Consider the following 27,410-nt stretch of genomic DNA (forward strand, 5'->3'; position numbering starts at 1 on the left):
GATTCCGACATATATATAAGTAAATAAGCTAATGTCGAACGATAATACAGTTAAGCCTAATATTAGAAGAATGTCAGTACAGTTAGCATTAGAATAAGGAGTATGTAAACTAATAAGGAATGAAAAGTTAGTTAGTCTTAAGATTCACTTCAATAAATACGGTTGTCAAAAAAAGGAAGAAGCTTTTTATTTTGTAAACCATAACTCGCACGTCAAAATTATAGCTCCCAAAAGCAATAAACGCTTATACTTGAAGGTATGTGATGACAAATTGAAAATAAAATATGTTGATGCTATACACTCTGGCACTTGCTACGATTCATTAATTTGGAAAAATTAAAATTCTGAATCTATTCGAATATATAAAGATTAATTATGCAAGCAAATGCAACTCTCAATTCTCTCTCAAAAAGGTAAACAAAGAAATGTCATAAGAAAACACAGTTACATGGCGTCAAGCGAACAAAATTAAATTTAAAGAAAAAAATTAAAATTTTAGATGAATTAAAAGCGGGGGAAAAGATCGCAACAATCTCAAAGCGTACAAATATATGTACATGAAGCAACAATTCGTACCATAAGGAAAAACGAAACAAGGATAAGAAAAGTGGTTTCAGCCGCCAGTGCTGGGTGTTTTTTACGTGGGCGATTTACATTCCCATACTCTAAACATTTAGTAATTATATGTATATACATATGCATATAGTAAATGCTTAATATCTTACTAAAATATGGGTTCCAAATTCATCTAAGTTGAGTTGAGAGTGAGCGTATTCCTGTTATGTCAACTCAACTACTCAACTATAAACATGCATACAAAGAATGTCCATACAGTTAATCTTAATACTAGAATTAAGCGCACTAACAAAGAATATTAGTACAGCTAGCATTATGATTAGGAGTAAGAAAACTAACAAGGCATGTCAATTAGGTCAGTCTTAAGATTCAGTTCAATAAAAGCGGTTACGAAAAAAAAAAAGGCCGAGGCTCTTTTTTATTCCAAAACCATAACTCGTGAGTTAAGGAACTTTTCATTAAACAGAAATAACCAAAACATCTCTTGCAGCACAATAGTGTATACATATGTACATAGTTGATTTTATTCAAAAAAGATCGTGCCTATGAAACAGAAAGGAATGATTATTAAGGGATCCATTGGCTGCCGTTTCAGAACTGTTCAATAAGTTTATAGAAAACTGCCAAAAAAAAGTATACAATTGGTACCCATGGTTGCATTGACGAAATGTTAGTGCCGTTTCGCGGTATGTGCAGATTTAAAATGTATATGCCAAAAAAGCCTGCAAAATACGGCATTAAGATAATGGCGTTAACAGATGCTCGCACACAGTACTGCTGTGAAAGCATATGTGTGAACTCTGCGGGGTACATCGGCAGGTCGCGTGATGGGACCTGCATATGTGCAGACCGTTTCAGAAGGCAATATGTACAAATTGTGTACAAAACCTTCAGCTCTAACGTAACCGTTTCAGAAGGCAATATGTACAAACCATGTACAAATCCTTCCGCTCTTACCTAACCAAAAAATTCGAGCTTCGCTTTTTAGCGTCAGATTCTTTTGAGGGCCACCACCGCTCACAACTGAATCTTTCTCTTTCTCCCGCAAAACATATAACAGGTTCATAACCATATGGTTGGCAACCGGTGTGGGGGGGTTTTAGTCGGTAGGCGCAATCTAGCGAATCCGACACTATTTGTATTGATTATACATCACACATGTTGTGAACATTTTATTAATATCAAATAAAGGAAAAGTCCCTCACAGGACCTAAAATTATATTTTTTTATTCATAACCCAAGGAATAAAATTAACTGGCGCCAGTTAATACCAGTATCAACGACACTTATACACAAGTATATGAGAAACGCTGATAAAGCCAGTTCTGCCCTAATCAAATAAACAAGAGTATCAAACACAAGACTTTGAACATGCGAGACATGCATAGGCCGCATTATAAGCACTTGTTTACAAAAAATAATAAAATTAGACTTTAGACCTAAGCCACAAAACATGAATATGTTATCAGCTTAACGAATAATATACATATAACCCATAGCATAAAACGAAAACGTTCATTAAGTATGTGAATTTCTAAGAATAAAGATCATATTCTGCAAAAGAAAACATATATTTTTTAACCATTCATAAGTATATGAGTTAACTCGCCCGAGCAGGGACCGTAGTAAAAATTATTTTAAAAAAATCCTTCGGTAAATCGGTTTTAAAAGGACAACGAACCTTAGATTGGTCACCTCCATAGAAGGATTAATCAACAACCTCATAGAGGATAATATATAGAAGTTACAAAGTGAAATAACCAATTAAATTAAAAATGAGCATGTCACCAGAACAGGAAAGTGGACAAATAACCCTAACTCCAACCTTCCATTCAGCAGAGGAGATACATAGATCTGAATATGCTCAAGATATTATCATAATTCAATGGATTAATATAGAGCCTGGCACAAAATGGCTACGAGACTCATGGAAAGCATACGAGCTTTCGAGAGGGGCATAATAAATATGTGCAAGCAAAATTTCGACAATATAATAGATCGCCTGGATGACAACTTCGCTGACGAGAGACCATTATATATCCTCGAAGCCGAAATGATGAAATTAAAGGAAGGAAATCAATAAATTACATTATATCGCGACCAAGTGAATCAAGCACTCAACTTAGCTCTATCCAAAATGAGCATGACCCACAAGAATGAATACATAGCACAAGCAATGAGCAATGAACTCCAGTCCAGAAACTTGGTATAAAATTCATGATATTGTTACAAAAGTAGTATTAAGTTTGGTACCACGTGTGTTTGTATTGCTAAATGCATTTCTTATTGTAAACATTGGGCGCCGCGGTTATCTGTTTGTCCACTCATAACATGAACAACAGCTGCATGTATATGGAATGCATAGCACTACGTGCGTTTGTCTTGCTATATGCATTCCTCATTGTAGGCATTTGGCGCCAAGATTGTCTCGTTGTCCACTACTAATTGCCAGATGCAATATTCGAAAAGGACACGTCGGCATCAGCGAGGAGTGCGTGGCTATATAAGCCGTGGCAGCGCCAACGTAACGATCCAGTGCTAAAAGTAAACTGCTACTCGTATAGTGAATAAAGAGATATTGTTTGAATTAAACGGTTGTTTTAGTTTTATTTGTCAATCCATGATACGAACCTTAGAACAGTGAATTCGTAACAACATTATAATCACTACATTTAGTACAATTAAACAGGTATTTTGTCAAAATCTGTTAAAAGACATTATCATAGAGAATGAAAGAGAAGAGATGCTGAAGCATACGCATGAACGAGCGCAAAGAAAGGCACAAATATAATATTAAATAAAAGAGATACCAGAAACCTGTTATTTCCTACAATGAAGAATGACGCACAAAAATTGATACAGTTGTGTACAATATATAAAGAGAATAAATATGAACGTCACCCAGTTAAGCAAGTTTATGGAAAAAACCCCAATACCAGAAGGCGTAGGCACATCTATACAAATGGATGTATTCCACATTAGTAATACAATGTATTTGTTACGCATAGACAGTTATTCAAAATATGCATACCTTACGGATTGCCAATGCATTGCCCACACTCTAGTCACACGGTTATACAGTTGCCAATGTATTGGACACACTCTAGTCACGCTATAAAAGGAAAGGAAAAAGAAGTCACTCTGCGCATCATCTCACGTGCGCAATCATCCAGATTTTTTTTATTGGCTCATCTCGTGTTAATTACAATCATACAACTTGACGAAGACATCTCGTGCTAATTACAATCATACAACGTAAGACAATCATTATAAAAAACAAGAAAATTATTTGTAACGTACGTGCAAAAGCTTTGTATTAAGTGAGGGCTGATTTGTTGTAAAGTGATCAGTGCTCGTGTTAATAAACATGGGGTGCAACACCCAATCCGGAACCAATTAAAATTTACTTCATTTTGTACACTCAATATTAAACAGATGGAGAAGGTGGTTAATAAAATGAGCTTGGTCCATGCTGAGGTTCTACAATCCAAGGATCAAATGCAACGAAAACTTTTTGAATTTATTTGCAACTTACAAAAGAATAAAGAAGTGAAACGGGTAGACTGAGAGTTGTTGCCTCTCTCAGTCATAAAACAGTGGATTTGCAAAAAAGTATTAGTAAAACATATTTTTTTACCTTTGTTTCCAAAAAGTTGTACAAATGCACCATTGTTCATTAAATATTACATGTGTTGCATTTGTTTGTAAAATAAAGTTTGTTGACGTTGGTTTTTTCAATCGCTAAAACAAAGACTCGCATCGTAGAGAGAAATGTTAAAAGAATACAATAATGGTGCATCGAAACACGTCTATGAAATTGTGACAGGCGATGAATCGTGGATTACGCGTATGAGCCCGAAAATAAACAGCAGTCGCCCGTATGCAAGTTTCAATATTAGCCTAATCAAGCAAAAGTTGTTCGCGCAAGTTATGCATTTGTCATCATCCTGTCTTATCCATTGATCATAAAGTACAAGTATCAACACATCGTTTAAACGTCTGAGCTTGTGATCGTCACAAATATAAACATAGTTGTGTAACCATTAAATAAAAAAAAATATAGAAACCCAATTATGAGTTCCAAAGTTAAATAAACACAGATTCCGATTAAAGTTTTTTTGAAGGTATGTGATGATAAAATGAAAATAAGGTATGTTGATGCTACACATCCTGGATCATTAAAATGGAATACGAATCAATTAAGAACTTTAATCGAGCAGGAATATAAGTGAGGCACAAGAAACGTTTGGTTGCTAGGTACATTTTTAATTAAGTCATTTAATCACTAAATATATATATATTTTTTTTCATAGCTGACGGTGGCTATCCACTAGAGCCCCGGCTGCTAATACCCCACCTATTCATTTTTCTAATTTTAGCTTAGTAGTTATAACACATGTGATATAATTTGTTCATTAAAAATAAACATTTCTAATTTTAGATAAATCAATTGGTGTTGTTTTACTCCATTACCATCTGACATACTACATATATATATTTTTTCATAGGTGACGGTGGCTATCCACTAGAGCCCCGGCTGCTAATACCCCACCTATTCACGGCAGAAGGATCTTCAGAACGTAAATTTAACGTGCATGTACGAGTTAAGGAAAATAACACAACAGAACAACCTGAATGTTCTGTCGATAGTACAAATAGTTGTAAGCAAACATAATGTCCTTTAGTCTTAGTATTGCCATCAAACGTGAAGGTGGAGATATTAAACTCAACAAATAGATAAAATAATAAACACAATATTATTATTATTTATTATTCATGAATGATAAGTACTCAAAATATTGTTACTTACGAAAACTGGAAAACAAATTAAATTGTCATGAGTGCATAGAGGAAATATTATCTCAAGGGTACCCCAACACCAAGCATCTTATGACTGATAACGAAAATATGTTTGTAGGCAATGTAGCGATGGCGGTGTATAACAGACTTCATATTACAAATGCATTGACTCCAAAACACCATACAACAAGGAAGTATCAAGTTGAACGGGTTCACGGTACGCTAATCGAAATTTCGACAAACTTAACTAGCGAAAACAAAACAGCTCCTGGCGAAGAATTTTTTAACGCGGTACGACAGTAAAATAAAACTAACCATTCAACTGCAGGATACAAACCGGAAGAGGTATTCTTCAATCGGGAAAAGTATCCGGAAATAGAAGATGTTTTACTCAAAAATCAAGGAAGAGTATTAAATTATCACAATAAAGATAGAAAGAAAATTACATATACATAAGTCAGGTGATATAATTTATTCCCGAACGGACAGACGGAATAAAAGTGCCAATAAATATAACAAACATACTGAAAAAGAAGATCGCGGTGCAACCATTCTAGCTGAGAGAGGAAAAATTATCCATAAAGACAGCATTCGAAGACAGGCTATAGCATGTACGGCGGTATTATATTATTATTTACAATTTATTCCTCTTTTGCAGATCTAGTGACTGACCTCAGCAATAGAAAATTTATTTCGACTGAGACAGACATAGTGTATTTATTTGAAGACACACAATTTTTGTACCATGCAGCCTATTAACGACTATACTTACACCGTACTAAATTATTATGAGGAACAGGTTTAATGCAAATCCGAATGAAGAAGAGGCTATTCTTGTCAGTAAAAATAATATGTAGCTTAAGGAGACTTAAGTTTTGATTTTAATAAAACAGTCGTCGTTCTTGCTTTAATTAAATACTGCTACCGAAAACCGAAAAAAGGTTACTACTGTTATCAAATTGAAAGCAAAGCCAAGAATAACAACAACAGGAGTAGTTGATGCAATAATCAATATTATCACCAGCGTTGACCCATTTTATGATTTTACTTAATATTGCTTATGCTGCATATTTTTGCAATTATTTGGTTATGCTGCATATTTTTGTATTTGTTCATTTTAAGGTCTTATTTTTACCTTTTATTCTTTTTTTTACCATTTTTCACAACACTGTTTCTGTTAAATATTCATGTTGTCTCTTTTACACCTTTATATTTTACTAAGCATAACACCGACAATGCTATCATTATTGCTGTTTCAGTCTATTGCATTGTGCTTATGCTTAGAAAATTCTTAGTAAGTTGTCAAACGTGTTTAGTGGTTGAAATGCCGAAAGTAAAAGAATCGAAGCAATCTTTTTTAAAAAGAGTCACGGAGCAGTATAGAGGCATCTTACGCTGCGATGAAAGTGTACTTTTTTGTTTGTACTGCAACACAACGATTACCGCTGGACGGATGTTCAACGTCACACAAAAGTTCACCATTTTACATTTTGGTATAAAACCAATTTTCTTGCATTTACACATTTAGAAATCAAAACGAATTGCTTCAAATCATTAGCTTCACATATTAAAGTTAATTAACCTTCTTCATCTTACAAAAGTTTACATAAAGCCATAACGGCAGTGCATTTGGAAAAAGTCCACAATTTTACATTTAGGTATAAAACCGATTTTCTTGCATATACACATTTAGAAATCGACAACGAATTGCTTCAAATCATTGGCTTCATATAATAAAGTTAATTAACCTTCTTCATCTTACAAAAGTTTACATAAAGCCATAACGGCAGTGCATTTGGAAAAAGTCCACAATTTAACATTTAGATATAAAACCGATCTTCTTGCATGTAGACAATTAGAAATCCATATCGAGTTGCTTCAAATCATTAGCTTCACATAATACAGTTAATTAACCTTCTTCATCTTACTGATGTTGGCATAAGGCCAAAACGGCAGTGCTTTCGGAAAAATTCCAGAATTTTACATTTAGGTATAAACATGATTTTCTTGCACATACACATTTCGAAGTTCACGACGAATTGCTTCAAATCATTAGCGTCACATAGCAAAGTTAATTAACCCTTACCATCTTCCTCAAGTTGACATAAAGCCATAACGGCAGTGCATTTGGAAAAAATCCACAATTTTACATTTAGGTATAAAACCGATTTTCTTGCATTTAAGCATTAAGCAATCCATATCGAGTTGATTCAAATCATTAGCTTTACAAATTAAAGTTAATTAACCCTCTTCATCTTACTCAAGTTGCCATGAAGCCATAACGGCAGTGCATTTGAAAAAAATTCCACAATTTTACATTTAGGTATAAAACCGATTTTCTTGCATATACACATTTAGAAATCAAAACGAATTGCATCAAATCATTGGCTTCACACAATAAAGTTAATTAACCTTCTTCATCTTACCAAAGTTGGCATAAAGCCATAACGGCAGTGCATTTGGAAAAAATTCCATAACTTCACATTTAGGTATAAAACCAATTTTCTTGCATATATGAAAGCTAATACTGAAAACAAAGTGCCATCAGAGACAACAATGCGTAGATACGTTCCAAAATTATACTACGAATGTATGGAAAATTAAAAAAAAAGGTGGAAAATAAATATATATGGGTGTCATTAGACGAAACGACAGACGTCGAGCAACGTTATATTGCCAATTTTGTATTTGGAGTTCTTTAAGAAGAAGAAGAAAAAGACAAGTATTACCTTTTAAATGTAGCCGAGCTGGATTCGGCAAACGCAAGTAATGTGGCTGCATTCTTTAATGACAGCATGCAATTATTATGGCCAGTAGGCATACAATATTCGAAAGTCTTACTTGTCGTAACAGACGCAGCAGCCTATATGTTTAGGCCAGTGCCTAATTTCTTTTTACCAACCCTAGTGAGTATATAACAAACCATTGCCAGTTAGCTGTTAATAACTTTCACTCAACTGGCAATGGTTTCGTTAAAAACTCCCGCTAGATTTGACTCAATGGCTTAGCAAGCGATCCTGCTAGTCACCCTTTTTCACTTTTCCTAGCGATCTGAGCGAATCAAGACGTCATCCACCGGCCATCATAATCAGCATCACCACTACACAAGCGAGGTAATTTGTAATAATTAAAATTCAATAAAGAACCAACCTTTGTTACATACATATTCTATATTAGACACAAAACTTGGTGGTTTTCTTTCACTAACATATTTCCTTTCTTGTTTCATATTCTCAACCAACGACGCATCGTCCTCGAGTGACTCGTCGAGAGTTCGAGAATATTCATTGGTCCTTCGAGCCGGATATTAAGCAACCATATTTTTCAAGCGAGTTTTTGGCACTGCACACCAACGGACAATTAACACCGCACACCGGGATTCTTGTTGCACAAACACAAACGAGGCGCTGCACACTAACTGGTAAATTAACACCGCACACCGGGATTCTTTTTTTAACATAAATACATTTTGGCGCTGCACACCAACTTAGGCAAATCAAAGGTACGTAATTGGTTTTTAATAGCACTTTGATATAAATCGTTTTATAAAAAAAAAAACAAAAAAGGATATATGAAATATAAGAATAACTAAGGCACTTTGCTTCCAAATATGCACTATCTAAATGCAGCACTGTAAGTGTCATAATTTGTGGTATGTACCAGAGATAAATTTATCTCTGCATGTAACATGTTTTGCGCATGCATTGCATAGACTTGCTGAGTTTGTCCGTTGTCAATTCAACAAAGTAAATACGCTTATTGCAAGCAACAAATCTGTTTTTTTAAAGGTAAGGTTTTACTGTATTCACAAGGCAAACATTTATTTAACAAATTTTTTAGGCACCCTCGCGTAAAAAAACTTTTGGAAATGTTCCCAGATTTACCATTGCCCCCGAGTCCAGTTATAACCAGATGGGGGACCTGGTTGAAAGCTGCGGAGTACTACTGCAAAAATTTTAATGAAATTAAAACTGTGCTTGACACCTTCGACCCAGAAGACTCAGAGGCCATTAAAGTTGCAAAAAACCTTTTTGAAGATCAGCAATTGAGCAATCATCTACACATCTTTTTTGGGAATCAAGCAATATTTTTCGTAAGATAATTTTTATACAAAATAAGTATTTAATCGTAAAGTACATCCAAAAGCGTTGTACAAAGTGAGGGCTGATTTGCTGTAAAGTGATCAATTAAAAAGACTGTTCGATGTATCGGCGCAACAGGTTATTATCGATAATCGCTCATCTGCAAAATCAGCTGTTTACCCTGATCCCTATTTATGAAAAGAAATTGGGCTGCGTGTTAAGTACTACATTTGCGAATTGTTGTTAAAGTGAATAAAAGTGAATGAGAATAAACAAAATAATGAATAAGCGGAATTTAAAGAGACTAATTAAAAAGCAAAGGGACATTTACTTAAACAGTCTCAGTGGTGAAAAGTTTGACGAGGTAGAAATAGCAGAATCAGAAGTGATTGGTGCAACAGGAGAGATTCAGCCAGAGGTTGGGATTGAAACAAGTGTGTTAAATGAAGAAACAAGTGAATTAAATGAAGAACCAAGTTTAAAAGAAAAACTTGCGAAATGGTTTATTAAAAATAGACCTTCACGGGAAAGTTTTGAAGAGTTGTTACTAATTTTACGTAGCGAAAACTTGGATGTGCCGCGAAGTGCTGAGATTTTTATTTAGACGGTGATCCCAGAAGTTCCAGCTCTAACTGTAACTGCAGCGTTGTAATTGAGCAATTTCTCGCTGTTAAAAGTAGTTATAACTACATATATGTACAATGTACATTGCGTGACATTGCGTGACAATGTACATTGTACATATCAGAAGTATGTAGGAAATAACATTAAGCATACGTATGTATATCTCATTTTAGAGGATATCGGGAAGTTAAAATCATTTGTCTGTAAAAAGTTGCATCAAATGGAACGTAAGAAGCGCTTTATATTCCACAAGATTATATAACAAATCATTATTAATTTCAGAAACTCAACTTGCCCATAATAAAGCTGTAATGACTGCTCTGGCGGCACAGAAAATCGTCACGCAAACGCTAATTCGCCAGGAGTCATTGGGAGCGCCAATCGCAGAGCTTTTCCCACTTTCAAGTGAAGAAAGTCTAAAAGCGATAGAGGAAAAAATATTGCCGGAGAATCGGGAGATTTACGTAAGTGTGAAAGTCGTATATATTTCCCGGTCATATATACAGCTATCCACAATATAATAGGAGTAAAATTCAATATGATATTTTTTGCAACTTATATAGTTAGATGCACTTATTAGTTGTATATCTACATGTGTATATTTTGAAAACAAGAAATATATCGGAAAGAAAACATTAAATTTGTGCTTTGAGGAGAATTAACTTTTATGTTTCAAAAATAAAAATAGATATATACATGTTTGGAATTGTTGAAATGAGTTTTTAATTTAGATTTTGTGGCTTTTTTTTGGAGTAGAACTAAGCATGACGGAGCTACCTTAGGACTGTCCACGACGGAACCAGTTAAAGGCGAGTGGCAAAGTAATGCACTGGGCGACAATTGCCACCGTCAATGACAACACCGTGTAAAAGTGGACAGTTGAAAGCATTGCTTGGGTATTGAGCTAGAACTAGTACTGTCATCAAAAGGTCTAGTTCTATGCTAATTCTGAACTAGTCGAATTTTCTGCAGGGAAGTATCAAGCGTATGTACGTATGTGTATAAGTGCGTTAGATGCACTAATCTAAATAGCTGTAAAATATCAATGCGTTGGTATCTGAAGAATGCAATAAAAATAAACACATTTACACATGTGTATGTATACTAAGCATATACACATATATGTACATGTCGGCGCACCCTAATAGTGTGTGGATGTTGGTTTGCGTGTGTGAGTGTATGTGTATACAGTTTAGGGAATTTCATTAGAAGACTAAGTTCTCATTATTCCATCAGCCGTTAATTGTGCTGTGATTGGTTGTCGCTTCAGGAAGTACCGCTTTAGCAGGGCGACAGCGTGGCGACGCCACCATCGAGTGTGGTTGTCTGCATGTCGTCTCTTCAAGGAGTACCGTTTTAGCGGGATGACTGCGTGGCGTCGCTGTCGTCGAGCGTGGTTCGGTGGCAAGCACAGAAAGATTCCTTCTTCAGTTGTGTTTTAGAACTTAGTGAGTGAACAAGTGAACAAGGTGTACAAGTGAACAAGTGAACCAAGTGAACAAACTAAGAAGCCGAAACTCGCTGCGTTATTAGGATGTCTCAAAACGACGATCATGCTGCAACATACATATGTAGTTAAGAGATTAGAATTAAGAAATGTATTGACGAAACAAATTTAAATAAAGAATTTCAAAGTCAAACGTGAACTCTCACAGTACGGATTAAAAAAAGTGTTTTTCTGTACACCTGTTTTATCTTAAGCACACCTTAAGTGTTCAAATATCATTGAACATGCTTATTTATCAGCAAAGCCGAAATTCTACTGAATACAAATATCTATTTATATATTTACATGCAATGCGCATGCAATAAAAACAAAAATGCATAGGGACACATGTCATAAATTTAGAGAAGAGATAAGATTATCATACACACACATATGTATCAAAACAACCCCATGTCTAGCAGCAATAAACAATATGCTGCAATACATATAATATACACACATACGCTTATATTTAGATAGATAAGATAGTTTTACAAATTGTATATAAGCAAGAAAAATACAAAATAAAGATCAGATTTGAAAGAAAATCTCAATCGAAAACATTCCTTTTATTTACAAATTTTACTTCCCCCCACCAGTTGTAAGGGGTAAAAGAAGAATTAAAAGGAAATATTTCAAATAAAGGAGCCGTTAGCTATCAATTATTGCCCCCCACCCGAGGTAAGGAATAAGTGAAGCAAAACGCTTAACCTTTATTAACATTAAGTATAGACTGTGAAACCGTTCATTAGTGTTCAAATTTTTGGATCAATAAATTTCAAGGTTTTTTCAGAAAAAAAAATTCGCTACGTTTCGGCCTTCTAACTGTAACTCAAGTGACAACTACGAACCCGAGAGAAGTTTTATATTTATGTTAAAGCAAAATATGAATAAAAGGGATGACGATGCGTTATCATTCGTACTGGATTCTAAACCTTTTTACCAATTCAATCTTCCTAGCAGTTCACCACGTTCAGATTGCGAAAATCTACTTTATGAAGGTTTCTCTCTAATGGAATGCATACAATTCAACAAAATCTTAATTGACAATAATAACTTACTTGATCTTTGTTTCAGTGACCTACATGTACATATTGAGCGTACCCAGGAAATTACTATTATAGATCGGTATCATCCAGCTTCGAATATCTCAATTGATCTTCAAGTGGAAGTGGATTTCTACAACGGCTCACTCAACGCATTCATCCCTGATATAAAACGACGTCTATTAAAATTCCCCTAGTTAAGACAAATTTACATAATTTTCTTTTTTTTTACTTGCTGTACTATAATTTCTATGCAATAATTATATTATAATTTTATAGTATTTCCCCTCTAAATCAATTTATATTATATTTCTTTATATATGTTGTATAATGCCGATTGGCGTAAAATTATTAAATAAATAAATAAATTATGTTATTTTGGAATCACCAATTGAGATTGCAATCGCAATGTAAGGAGAGTACATACATGTAATGTTGGCAACACCCTGCGTGATGCTGGAAAGCAGCAACAAACTTCACGTCTCGAGAAGTAACGACAGTTGGCGAATACAGTTGGTGAAGACAATTGGCAAAGAAGAGAAAAAACATTGATTTTCCTAAGAAATGTGAAATCAGTTTACTTCATGTATACATACATGTAAAAGCTACGATCACTAAATTAGAGAAAGAGCTGAGAGAGCAGAGAGCAAGTGGCAGGATCAGCAGTTTTATGGTTTGCTCTTCTCTAGTTGTTTTAGCTAAATTCATTCGTTATAAGGACCTACAACAGTCAAGTAAACTATCTATTAACTTTATATTTTAAACTAAATTATAATTTGTATTGAAGAAATTCGGTTTTTAATCAAACATACCCCGTCGTTAAATACATTTTTTTAATTGAATTCGTTATGGTCGTCAAACATACTACGACTCTACATATGTACATTGGTCTAGTCACTGAAAACAGTGTTCCGTTCAAGGTGCTTAATTCCTATAATAAGCGAAAATATGTATAATTTACCCCATATATCAACGCCATAATGACAAAAGTGGTAAAAACTTCATATTAAATGGAAGCAAGTGTAAAGCTGTACTAGAACAAGTAGCTGCGAATATTAGACTCGATATACAGAATGTAAAAATCGACTGATATCTTTAAAAACAGATAGTGCAATGCAGCTTGATGGAAATATATTCGGAATCAGTGCGCAATTTATCAGCAAAAATTAAATTAAATCGCGAATTCCTAGCATGGTGGAACTTAAAGCAGCTGGATCAAGTGCATCCAAAAATCTGGCCCAAGAGACTTTATCGGTTTTAGAAAAATACGAAATAGAACTGAGTCAAGCGATCACAACTTAGCCTTGAAAATAAAGTACATACGACTTTACAAGTCAATCCTTAAGCCAGTATAGACGTATGCAATGCAGTCTGGGGTACGGCGAGTATATCCAACATTGAAATCCTCCAAAGATGTCAATCGAAAATTTTAAGAAGCATTGTAAGTGCTCCTTGGTATGTAAGCAACTTCGAAATCCACAAAGACTTAAATATACATTTTTTTAAAGACGAAATCAGCAAATCTTGTATTTATTAAGTATTTAGATAGATTGTCTAATCATGAAAATTTACTGGCAATAAATTTACTAGACAACAAATAAAGGTATTGCGATATATTTTTTTGAATTTTTAAACTATTTTTCGCTTATTTTTGGATGGCATTTTTTGTAACTGTCCATAGTAGGCTTTGTCAATTTTGTCACCGTTTTTTCCTCAAACTTTGCGTCAAATCAAATTCAAGTGCGGTTGAGTAATAAATGTGCAAATATGAAACAATTAACTTCTGATGAAAAAAGTGCAATTTTAACGTTAAGGAAGGAAAATTATTCCGCGAGGGAGATTTCAAAACGAATTGGATGCAGTCACGTCTCTATCCTTAAGTTGTATAAAAAATTTGATGCAACAAAAACAACAAAAAGGACTCCTGGAACTGGATTGAAAAACAAAAAGACCACTGACAGGATGGATCGAAATTTAAAAAATTTGTGCATACGATCTCGATTTTCGTCTTCAGCAGAATTGAGTTCCGAGATGAGGGAACGTTATGGAGTCACTATTAGTGCTTCTACAGTACGAAGAAGATTAGTAGCTGCAGGATTACGAGCACGACGGCCAAGAAAAAAACCAGTTCTGAGCACAAAAATGCGTGTTGCTCGGCTGAATTTCGCCAAACAACATCAAAACTGGTCTATAAATGATTGGAAGAGAGTGATTTTTACGGACGAATCCAAAATAAACTTAAACCAATCGGATGGCGTCGTATACGTTCGTAGAAGGAGACATGAAGATTTGAATCCTGAGACAGTTATAACAAGGTGCAAATTCCCACCCAGTTTTATGGTATGGGGTGGCATTTCCTACTTCGGTTGTAGCGAATTGGCTTTCATCAACGGTACGTTGAATGCTCAGGGCTACATTACAATAATAAAAGAGTTTTTGGAGCCATCAATCGATGCGCTGTTTCCAGTAATTGTTGATCCGATATTCCAGGACGATTCTGCACCATGCCATAGAGCGAAAATTGTGAGTTTTAAAATTTTTGTTATCAATAATTAATTAATTTAAAAAACCAGTAAAATTAAAAGCAATTAATTCATTATTTTCTTTAAGGTAAAGGAATATCTGGATCGAACGGGCATAAAAACACCGGGTAGTTTCCTTAAATGGGAAATATTCACGACATACATTTTTATCTTAACTACCTAACATATTTATGAAATAAGTTATAGTTTAAAGATTCAATAAAAATTCTTTTGAAACAAAAATTATTTACTGTCATGAGTATTTATTTCTAGTTTGAAATATGTAGGTAGTGGTAACTTTTATCTGCACAGTACTGTATGTAGATACTGGCGTCGCCAACGTAGTTTAACGATGAAATTATTTGTTAAAATGTAGAAAAGACAGTTGGTGACAAGAAGCACAAGGTGAAATATATACATATATTGAGAAGATATTTATTGTTTTATTATTTGGCGAAAGATTGTTAAAAGACAGTAAGTCTACTCTTTGCAGAAGCAGAGAAAAGCGTACAGACGTGTTCGAAATAATAAGAACAACCAAAGTGAATATTGAAATCATTGAATAAAATTTTCTCAGTAATATTTTATTGAACCTTTTTTTCTTAAAAAATTTATACATATTGTGAGTGTTAAAAAAATTGAAAATCTGGTCATCAAATACGCACTAACTTTTTTGTACTGCAAATTTTGTTGCATTGGGTCTTAAACAGCCTGTTCGAAAAAATAAGAACAAAGCATGAAAAATTATAAGAATACACGTTTGTTGTTTTGAAATGCATACAAATGGCCTTACATTTAATATGAAGTTGCTCCCCCACGATTTTTTATTACTTCGGCACATCTGGACTGCATGGAGTCTACAAGGGTGCGGCATCTAGAGAGGGGTATATTTTCCCAAGTATTCTTTGCTGCTCTCCATAATTCTTCCAAATTTTGTGGCTTAGCATCCCTTATTCCCTTTTTTACATCCATCCATAAGTGTTGGCTGCTAAGGTTAAGGAGCTAACACCAATGCCGATTGTACTGGAGCAGCAACCTATGGCGGTGCAGGTAAACATGCCATACCAACAACATGACTTAAAAAATACCTGGGGTAATTTTGATGGCACATTAACGATGTGGCCTGGGTTCCGTGATCGGTTCTCTGCTGCCATACACGAAAATAGAAATGTTTCACCAGCTTTCAAATTTTCTTACTTAAAAAATTCGCTCGTTGGTGGAGCTGCACAAACACTGGGCGAATGGCAGCTTACGGATGATAATTATATAGAGGCGTGGGATCGCCTCAAGCAGTTGTATGACCGCAAGTATCCGATTTGTCGTGAACATTTACGACAGTTTAATCGTCTGCCAGTTATAGGAGGTGTACCGCGAGCGCATGAGCTTCAGCGAATGTCTAATGTGACACATGAAGTGTTGCGGCAACTTGGAGCTCAAGGAGTCCCAGTCGAGTCTTGGGATATGATAATTGTTCATATGTTGCATGAAAGGTTAGATCCAGATACGAGTAAGCAGTGGGAGTTTGTGAAAAGAAACAATATCTGTCAGAATTGTATTAAGAAGGGGCACTGAGCTGATAATTCCTTTAAAAAAGTGTGTTCTCGTTGTCCAGAACAGACTAAACATAACAGCTTGCTTTGTCCGATGAGGGAGGTGGTAAAACAAGCACTAACGGTTAAAGTTGATGAACCTTATCGCAGGCGCAAGTTAAAAGGCAAATGTGGATCAACAAGCACTAAACGGCGTCGTAGCGCAGAAATTGGATATGCTCATCCTGGTTGGTTGGTCAAACGAGGCTTAAAGAAACAGCTCAAGTTCAAGTATTATAAGCCTCATAAAAAGAAAAAGAACATTACCAGACACGTAATAACAGAAAAATTAAAGAAGAATAATACTATACAAACAATATCTTCTTATATATACATAACTGGAAGGAATTAAAATTAAAATGTTTTATGGTGAAATGAAACAATGGTCGTCACAAAGTAAGAAGCTGCCTAGCAATTTCTCCAGGAAAAATATGAGAATAGAAGGCTACTGTTAGTCATTCCTAAATGCATCCATAATTCATATTCATTGTGTCCTTTCACATTGTCATTTGTCATTCTTATACTGTGCTTCCTCTGTACTTTAAGTCTTTTATAGTGGTTAATAAAATTTGAATGGTCATAGCGTTGACATCGTGTGTTTGTTCTCCAACAATATCTAACAAGGGTTATGGGTTCAGTCCCATCGTTAAGTGTGTAAAGTGTAAAGTAATTAAAATGAATATTAGCATCGACGAGCACGGCGGATTGTTGGTACACAGTGGTCGCCACGTGTCCGGAAGCTCCAGGTCCCGAAAAGGTCGCATTTATGAAAGCTGATAGTAAGGCATTGGCCTTAATTGCAATGAATGTTAAAACAACGGAGCTGCTACATATAAAAAATTGTTCGACTTCCAAATCAAAACCAAAAGGCAAAATGCTTAAATTTGTTGGTTATGCAGAAGGTGTTAAATGCTATCGTCTATACAACAGCGAAAATAAATCTATTACTATATCCAGAGATGTTATATTTTTCGAAGAGTCGATTTGTAATGAACACAATGTCACTAATGTTAATCGTTCATACACAAATGAAAGCAAATTTAAAAAGCAATCCACAATCTACACGAATTATTACTTTGATGATGTTGTTGCTGTGAATGATATTGCTACTGTTAATGATGCCGCAGATGTTGTTGCTGCTAATAACAGCTACAATTTACAGTACAAGTAGACTGGATTGGATCAACCGACAGCAAATGGAGAAAGTGCAGCAAGCATGAATTAGCTGTGAATGCATTTATGCTTTGAAAGGACTAAATTTAGATTTAAACGACAAACACGCCATCATAGTTCGAATAATTGTTCGAAAACTAGACAAAGAAAGTCAGAACGTAAAAAAAGTAAGGAAATACAAAGCTAGATAATGTGAAGAAATAATCGCAAAAAGTCCTCCACAATGATGACGAAACGCTCGAAAACAGCGATACTCCTAGCAACAACGCAATAATTGAACAAACTATAGTCGCAACTTATACAAGGATTTTTGTAAATTGGAACACCTTTCCCAGTGGCTGGTTACCTGAACCAGTGGGAATAACAAAGAATTTAATTGGTTATATTGAATATTGAAGACATCAGAGACCTGGGTATCACTATTGACAGAAGACTAAATTTCAAGAAACATATCGAAAAAATTACTTCGCAGGCATACAAATTACTAGGGTTGATTAATCGTATGTGTAGGGAATTTGAGAACAATTGCTCATTAACCTGCCTGTTCTCAGCATTAGTGGTACCCATTCTAGAATATGGAACAGTGATCTGGTCCGCATTCACGGACTCAATGGTCAACAGAGTAGAGAGAATCCAGCACAAGTTCTGCAAAGCGCTGCTATTTCATAACAGACACAGAAACGATATCAATTCAACAGAAGACGTCCGAAGAATCCTGAAAATAAATGACCTGAAATCTCGACGGCAGTTAGCAGACCTTATCTTCTTCTTCAAAATCTTCAATGGATTAATTGATGCCCCAAAAATCTTTGCAGACTTTGAAATCATACCAAATGAGCTTAACCTTAGACAGATCCTGAATCCTGAAAACGTGCAGATCGAACAAAAACTATGTAATCAATGGCCCAAAGGAAAGAATCTGTAGATTGGTAAACTCTCTGCACAGTGACGTCAACTTCTTCAGCGGATCTCTACAGAACCTCAGAAAGTTCGTTATAAAGGTTTATTAAAATACTAGCATACGAACTAGGTTACTTGTTTAATTCCTAATTTTATATGTTTAAGCCTGATGTCTTATTTAGAATTATAATTGTTATTTGATGTATAGTGCCGATTAGCGTTAAATAAATAAATGAAAATAGATCTCGATCAATAAGTAAGTACGCATATCGAGAGTATCAAGTAAGAAATGGAAACATTTTCTGCATGTAACGCTTTTAACGGTTTTATCGATTCTTGAAGTAGAATTAAAAAAAAAATAATTTTCAGGTATTTCCCGTGAAAATTAGTAAATTTTTTCAGAAAAGCCGTTCTGCTGAACATTTACCGAAATCAGTTTTCATAACACGTGTCGCACTGGTTGCTGAAGCTGGGTTCAAAGCACAAATTTCAAATATTTCAACGCCACTGAAATTCGCATACTTCGTTTGGTTGATGTAAATTCAATTAAATTGCTTAGTTTAGATTTTTTTAAGCGCTTAATCTACATATCTTACAATAACTTAGCAAATTAATACTATTAATAATTCTCGTTTGAGGCTGAGTTAAAAATAATATATATTAAAAAACGACATTTTTTGAGTCCTCATGAAATTTTACGTTTTACGAAATTTTCTCGTCGCAACAAGATTCTAAACCCTATCTTAGCTCCAACTTAAACTTAAATGCTAAGTACATACTTGGACACATGTAACTTTACAATGTTATGTTGGCCGCTTTTAATTTCTCATAGTTTTGTTTTTTCTGCAGACGTGTTTTCGCATGTAGGAAAAATGGTTGAATTGTGCGTTGGAAATCGTCGTTAGTACAAAAATCAAATTTACGCTGATAGGCCTCTAAAGAGAAATGAAATTTTATGAGTAAATTGTACAACGACATAGTAAGTGCATTATACACAGGCGCTAAACACTAACCTTTCAATGCCTTCGTCACGCTCAATGTGCGTATAGCTAGCTTTTCTAGTGTGCCCGTCCAGCAGAAATGCTGCGCAACATGATCGCTCATTATGCGACGCCATGAGGTTTTCAGAAAACTAACAGGATTGTATATGTGTTGTGCGGTTAATTCCGTTATCTGCAAATAAAATATATAATATATTGGAAATATAAAAAAATAATTATATTTGAATAACAGAAATTAAACTCACCAAATTTTGATATGCTTCTTCTGAGTTTTTAATCAATTCTTCAAACACTTTAAAATCTATCACAGATTGGAATGGTGTTTCAGGTAAGACTTTTTTATAGTTCGTATGCCGACTGCATTGACTTTCGTTGGAAGTTACGGCACTGTTTTGATCTTGAAGAAAAAAAAATAAATAATTAATAAATAAAAAATATGTTATTGTATTATACAAAAAATATAATAATAAAATAAACTTTTACTTCGGTTGCATCGAATCTTTAAACCCCTTCACAATTAGAAAATAATTTTGAAAATAAATAAATAAACAAAAAAAATAAATATTTAAATAATAAATAGTATTATTTTCAAATACCTTTGACAAACGGTGCTTGCTTTATAATCGCTTTGAGTTCAGCAATCACTGAAAAATGCAAAAAGTACGATTTAAGGTAAATAAAATATTTATTTAATAAAATTTTATAGAAGCATTATAGTTACCTCTTTTGGCCTCATTGAGTACTGTTATTGGACTTGTAATAGTTTCAGCGAGACTCTAGATAAAAATAAAGATTATAAAACTCATTAAAAATTATGAACTCTTTTATTGAGCTATGTAGTATGGCTATTGTTATTAAATAAAATTATATTATTATTTCCTAAAATTAATGTGATTATTGCCGGTTGCAACACTGCCATGTTGAAACATAATGCATAAAAAATAATTTAAATAACAATTGCATTCATTTATTTTTGTTTTTCCAGATATATTTTTTAACTTTTAAAACCAAGTTACCGAATTTAAAAAAGTTTAATCCCAGTTTATAATTAAAAATTAATCAAATAATTGTATTGCGTATGTCGTGTCCTACAATTACGGTTGACTTTTGACAATGAGAGCATATTTTCAATAAAATACCAACACAATGAACTCTTTTCGTTTTACTTTATTATTACGACGTATTTTTAAGTAAATAAAAATGTTTACTCTTGTTACCAAAAGCATATATGTATGTATGTATTTGATACATATAATTCACAACTGAAATGTTATTGTCTCACAAAAAAAATTATGAAAGGAATTTTTATTTAACCCATCATTGCTGAACACAGCCTGTCTATCAACGGAATTTGTATAACCGTTGCATTTTGTTGCATCTGGAAAGGAAAACTGGCAATTACAAGTAAAATAGTATGAAGCACTCATCCAACAGAAGTTCCGAGATCATTTCGAGTTTTGTTTGTTTTGAAAATATTATGGCGCTAAAACTGATGCATACTTTTGCGTTCGAGTAGACATTTCAAAGCTGGCAACTATTAATTTACATGCATCAAAACAGTTGAAGAATATAAAATACAAAATTCCTTCTTACATGCGCTGCTGCATTGCTGGATATATCGTGCTTAAAAGGACCCAATTCTTCTTTTTTGACTATAGGTAGGAATATATTTTGTTTAGACGCTTTTCTAACCAATGCTATTAGTTCATGCTGGTGCGTGAGTACTTTGTCGATTTTAGCAGTTAGCTCTGGTTGTAAAAAAAAGGTTACAATAATTTGTGCAAGCACAAACAAACAATGCCTACCATCCATATGAAGTACACGCTGTTCTTGTTGATTTTCCAATTCAAGTTCCGCACTATTATTTAATTCTTGTGATATATCCATTAAGAAATGTGCGCGAAATAATTCTTCTTTATTTTGCTTGTTGAGCTATGTTTTATAACTTGTTTTCGCCAGTCTTATATTGTTTGGCAGAATTAGAATTAATTAATCGCCTATGCACAAGCTTAACAAATGGCTTTATTTTTTTGCTGTAAAATAGTTAAACATCAGTTTTAAATGAGAAGAGGGTATCCACATGTGAACTTACTTTTCCAATAATTTTAAGTTTTATTGTGATTTAATTCACAAACTTGAAAAATTTCCACACAACCGAAACGCAATTAAAATTTTTGACAGGTAATGAAAAAAAAATTAAGTCATAACACTGAAGTATTTTGAATATTTTTTTAAGTTTCGCGTTTTCTAATCGATAACCGATAAATGGAACAAACATAAATAACGGCAAGGTGGTAGTAAGCATGTTTCAATTTTCGGTAATTATAGAAGGTTGTGCCAATACGAAGTGTACTTCCTCTTACGAAAGAGGTGCTTGTATCCATAATGTCAAATTCCTTATTTCTTGTTTTTTTTCATGAATATTCTGTTTACATTTTGATGATTTAGTGTTATTAACAACACTTACGTGGGATCTCGACAGGCAATAGATAATTTATCAAAATCTGTATTGCTATATTGTCAATGCATACTGTATATTGCTTATGTTCAGCAATAGTTGTCGAAATTGAGAGCAATACAAAATTATTCAAGTATTGAAGCGTAAAACAAATGAAATCTTTTTTTTTTTGCAAAATCTACATTTTGCCAATATATTTTTGTCATCCTCATACAATTTTTAAAGGCTTCAAGAGCTGGAACAGCTGTATCTACATATGTTAAGCTGTTTCGCAGCGTGGACAAATGTGCAGAAAAAATTGCTGATATTTTTTTAAATTTCTATCCAGTGTCTACTACAAAAACTGTTCGTAAACGCGTGCATCCCTTTTAGAAAACAAAAAATTTTGTCAAGGGAAATGGATATAACGACCATATCAATGCCTAGACGTATTCGGGATAATCGCCCTACCGCCTATAATCGGTTTACTGGTCATCTTCTGACAACGCACTTGAAATTTAATTAGGCTTCTTCAGTGGCACTTGGTCAAAGCTATAACTTTTTTCTCTGTTGAAGAAACAAAATGATAAAATCTACACAAAAACTTCGAAAGCGCAAAAAAAAAACTAATCCAGGTGCTCAACATAGGCAACATCCAACTGCTGTAATAATTTGCTGGGAAGTCTACTGTAGAGTTAAACTTTACTTCTGTTAAAATAGAGTTAAAGAGGTGTATCAACAGGATATTTTAGAATACTTGGTTCAGCAGTTAAGCACTATATTCTTCGATGGAAAGCATTGAATATTCCAATGAAATAGTATTTGGTTCAAGCAGCGTCATTAATATCAACGTGCTTGCTGCTAATGTTCAATGGTTGAACCGACTGAGGGTTTTTGTGAAAGGTGAATATTTCGAATAAAATTTTATACAAATGATAATATGTATATGCATAGCTAAATATAATTGTATTTATAAAAAAATATGTTATAGTTTTACAAAGGGTAGGGAGTAAAAAAAACATAAAAATATGTAAATATATTACTTACATGTAACGTGCGCCAATCTTCTAATAATGCACGAAACCGTATACGCGCACCAATATCACGCCCACATATATCTCTAACGTCTACCTCTTCTATATACTGCATGTAGTCTAAGCCAATATTCATGTCCTTCAATTTAGCCCAATAATGCTGCAGTCTATGTTTATTTAGAAGTTTTAAAAAATCATGTTCATGCGTTGAAACTATTTCAAAAAAGAAAGTAAAAAATGTTATAAAAAATATATATGTATGTATATATTATATTTCTATCTACCTTTTGTTTGATCATCTGTTTTTGCGTCGAAGGATATGGACTCCTCACTAGTTTGACAACCATCATCTTCATTATCATCATCATCACCAATAGATGAAATAATATTAGTCTCAACTAATTGGATAGGATCGAGAAAACTACTGTGGGCGCCATTTGAAGTATCGGCCATATCATGCTTTAAAGCCACTTCCCACTGTTGTTGCTCATCGCTGGAAACCGACGGTATTGTTTTGATTCTTTTACACATACCACCAAGTTCTTCATTGTTCGTTTTCGTTTCGACTCGGCTTTTGGATGTGCAGTTTTCATTGGAGTTATTGGTACAGTCATTTCCAATGTCCATAATGTCAAGTGTAGGTTCGACTTTAATGTTTGCAGATAATGTGGCGATGTTGATTGAGTTCTGAGCTTCATCGATACTTTGTGCGTTAGTTTTGTCTTGCATTCTTATATGACATTGGGGTTTTGTTTGAAAATAATCTTCAGATATAGCGCTGATGCAGCTTTTTAAATCGTCTCTAGGTATAGAATTCTGAAATAAACAAAAAAAAACGTTAAATTCGGCTGCACCGTCGCTATGATACCCTTCACAGTTTGAGTGGCAGTGTTGCCGATAATAATAACCTGCACATTACAAGATACTTTGTCAAATAAAAAAGTTTCTCTACAAAGACTTGAGTTTGATAGGTCAGTTTATATGACAGCTATATCCGACAAATGAGCAGTTCCTTCCAAGAAAATTACATGTTCAAAATGTAAGATCGATACCTCAAAACCTGTAGAACTAGTTACTTTAAGTGGAAGTTTCTGTTCTTAACATTTTTTTGTAAAACTATACTTGCTGTTCAGAAATATTTCCAATAATGCTTCGTTTATACAGTTTTTTTTAACAATTATTTTTTTTTTTACATGAATAACAGTGTATAAATTGTCTAGCAATTTAATGTATTGTGAGGAAAATAACTGTGCTGATAAATAATTTTACTATTATAAGCGCATGCTTATAGTCAGTCAGTTTTTCAATACTTCGCCTTAAGAAAGTATAAAATATATGTATGTATGTATACATTTAACCTATCGTTAAAAGAGGCGCGAGGAATGACCGATACCTTCTGATAATCTCTTCGAAGCCGCTTGCGTCGTGCATCTCTACTCCGCCGATTATTGAGGTCTGCTTTTTTTCTCGGCATTTTCACATAATTATGCTTCGTTGCTTATTTTGTGATATTTAAATTATTCATTTTCCTTTTTTTTTGTAAATGAATAAGTTATTGAAAGAGGGAACATTTTTTAATTAAAACCGTTAGTAGTTTAATTTTTAACTAAATAATACCTTACGTATTATAGCAGGAACAGCGAAACACGCTACTCCCTTCCTCAGTTGCCGTCCGTAGAATGCAAAATGTGTAAAAAATTGAACCCCTAGAAATCAGCCATCTTTGTTTGTTTTCACTTGAACAATGTTGCGTGTATGATTATTTACAAAAGCTTTCAAACTGTTAGCTCCCGATACATTTTATCAATACCAAATCGATAGTTAACAAATTTATCGATTATAACAGTACTTCGACAAGTTGTAATTAAAATAGAATTAGTTCACTAATTCAATAAAATATATTATTTCATAAAAATCATTACTATAAAAAGAAATTTGAGGTTAAAAGCTGGGGTAGGAGAATGAAAGTAACCGCGCTTTCACTATATACATATGTAGTGTGTTATTGGTTCAGTGATAAAAGATACGAATAAATCATTATGATCTTAAATCTTAAATTTGCTTAAATACCTTTAAGTTCATTTGCAAAAGTTTAGTTTTTAGTTTGGCTTCCTTAAGCTCCCATTTTTGCTTTTTTACAATTAAGTTGTGCTTTTCGAACTCCCATCTGTGTTTTTCAGCTTCTCTTTTGTTTCTCTTACAGTCCCGGCGATGTTTATCGGCAGATCGCAAATCATTTACACTATAACATGGTTTTCGATCAGGTCTTCGAGAAGATTTGATTTTTCTACACTGTGCAGAGTGGTTTGAATTTAATGACAAATACTTGTTTTCGCCTTCCTATAATGTTAATATTCATTATTAAAAACATAATTTACTTATGCAAATATACCGATTGATTTATATATGAATTCACTCACCTTTTCAACAGTCTCGGAATCTTGAATCGGATCGTCAAAACTACAGCTCTGCGCTGAAGCATTAAACATATTATTCATTTCAGGGTCAGTCTCAAATGTGTCTGTGGCAAAATAAATAAAACTTATTACAACATAAAAAATTTATTTAAAAATAAGTTTATTCAGTAAATTACTGAATGCTGCTATATAGTTTAAATTAAATTAACTCACCATTGCTTTCGACATCATTTGAGCTACAGTCTGCTGAAAATCCTACTATAGCTGAGAGTTTTTCAATATTTTCATCAATAAACAACTTTTGAAATGTTTGTTCCTCATCGTTTTTGTCTTTGCTTTCCATTCGTCTTAATTTACGCTTCAAATTATCATATTTTTCTCGTAAATTTTTAGATCCTCTTCTACAGCCAAACTTATTACCAAATTCAATATCAATATTTTCCCATGCTTTTCTTTTCTCCTCCCAAATCTGCGCATCAGTTAGTTTACTTTCAATTACATTAACGTATTTATGTGCCAATGATAGTAAAAAACTTTCTTCAGCAGGCGTAAAATTAGGTAGTCGGTTTCGTTTTTGTTTATGGGTCATCCTCATTCACTTGTATTAGATGCAGCAAGAGTGGATATTATTCAAATACTTTTTTGCTATGGCACGTTATCCTTGGTTCTGCTAGTTTGTAGTACATACATATAACAACGCTATAATTTTATTACTACACATAAGTATGTTGATTGCATTGTTACGTTATCCTTACTTTTTCGTTATAAGCCATTTTCTTTATGATTTAGTTAAAAAATCCTTCTTAGCTTCCCTACATAGATAAGGCGCAAAAATTATGCGTCAAGAACTTTAGACCGGGAGCCTCTGTGCAATGCCGCTTATGGGCAGCTGCTGTAAATGCGTTAGATAAAAGGCTCATTTCAACAGTAAATCACAATCCATAAACTAGTAATAATATTAATTTAAGTCTCTGTCTACTTCTAAACTAATAATTTTCGTATTATTTAAGATTTTCGTGAACGCAAATAATTAACAAATCACAAATTTAACTTGTGCACTCACATTATCCATGCACCAGAGAACGTATAATATTAAACGTTCTCTGCATGCACTCATCTTCACACCGGGAGTGTTGCCAGATATAATTGGGTTAATTGCAGACGATTGCACCGATTAATGTAAGTTCTACGAGGCTTATTTGTTTTATAGCGGGATTCTGTAACCAGTCTCTAGTCTCTGTTTGAGACATTTTGAGGCAAAGTCTCAATTTGAGACTAGTTACTATTCACTAAACAGTCTCTAGCGTTAGTCTCAAAATATTGAGACCTGGTAGTTAGCAGGTCACAAAACTAAAAAGAACTCTTGTCTGCCATTTTGAATATACTGAATAGAGATCATCATAGATATTAATCGATTGTCGTTTCTTTATATTTTGTAAGCAACTCAAACACGAAAAGGTTAAAAATAAATCAATTTTACATAAATTTCGTAAATATTATGAAACAAAGTCAACATATATTTTTATTTTCATTGATAATTATGTTTTTTGACTATGTTATAGAAAATTTAATATTTGTTATCGACATATTTATTTTCATTCTGAATAATGAAATGTAATAGATTTTGTGACTGTCACTTACAGAATAGCAATATCATCTCAAGTCTCAAAAATTGTCTCTAACTTAAAATCTCAAATTTAGAGACTTGAGACTGTCTCAAGTT

At 33.7% G+C, this 27,410-nt stretch overlaps 2 protein-coding genes across 5 annotated transcripts; both read right to left on the reverse strand.

Annotated features, from left to right (window-relative positions):
* Positions 1 to 17,677: 17,677 nt before the first annotated feature.
* LOC120767263 lies at positions 17,678 to 26,755 on the reverse strand. 4 transcript variants are annotated; one of them, XM_040093134.1, is made up of 11 exons: positions 26,443 to 26,755; positions 25,901 to 26,354; positions 25,691 to 25,791; positions 25,341 to 25,610; positions 23,555 to 24,086; positions 23,284 to 23,483; positions 20,521 to 20,575; positions 20,396 to 20,443; positions 20,045 to 20,196; positions 19,812 to 19,971; positions 17,678 to 19,733 (listed from the first exon to the last, which is right to left on the reverse strand). In XM_040093134.1, exons 2-11 carry the CDS (start codon positions 26,280 to 26,282, stop codon positions 19,594 to 19,596), a joined length of 2,040 nt encoding a protein of 679 aa, XP_039949068.1. In that variant the 5' UTR covers positions 26,283 to 26,354; positions 26,443 to 26,755; the 3' UTR covers positions 17,678 to 19,593. The 4 variants fall into 4 exon arrangements, with proteins under 4 accessions (XP_039949068.1, XP_039949067.1, XP_039949066.1 ...); XM_040093133.1 differs by having other exon boundaries at positions 25,901 to 26,357; XM_040093132.1 differs by having other exon boundaries at positions 25,901 to 26,386.
* LOC120767265 lies at positions 21,068 to 21,908 on the reverse strand. The gene is made up of 4 exons (XM_040093136.1): positions 21,892 to 21,908; positions 21,605 to 21,832; positions 21,393 to 21,547; positions 21,068 to 21,333 (listed from the first exon to the last, which is right to left on the reverse strand). Exons 2-4 carry the CDS (start codon positions 21,684 to 21,686, stop codon positions 21,283 to 21,285), a joined length of 288 nt encoding a protein of 95 aa, XP_039949070.1. The 5' UTR covers positions 21,687 to 21,832; positions 21,892 to 21,908; the 3' UTR covers positions 21,068 to 21,282.
* Positions 26,756 to 27,410: the final 655 nt, after the last annotated feature.

This window comes from Bactrocera tryoni, chromosome 2 (genome assembly GCF_016617805.1).
Source record: "Bactrocera tryoni isolate S06 chromosome 2, CSIRO_BtryS06_freeze2, whole genome shotgun sequence".
NCBI lineage: Eukaryota > Metazoa > Arthropoda > Insecta > Diptera > Tephritidae > Bactrocera > Bactrocera tryoni.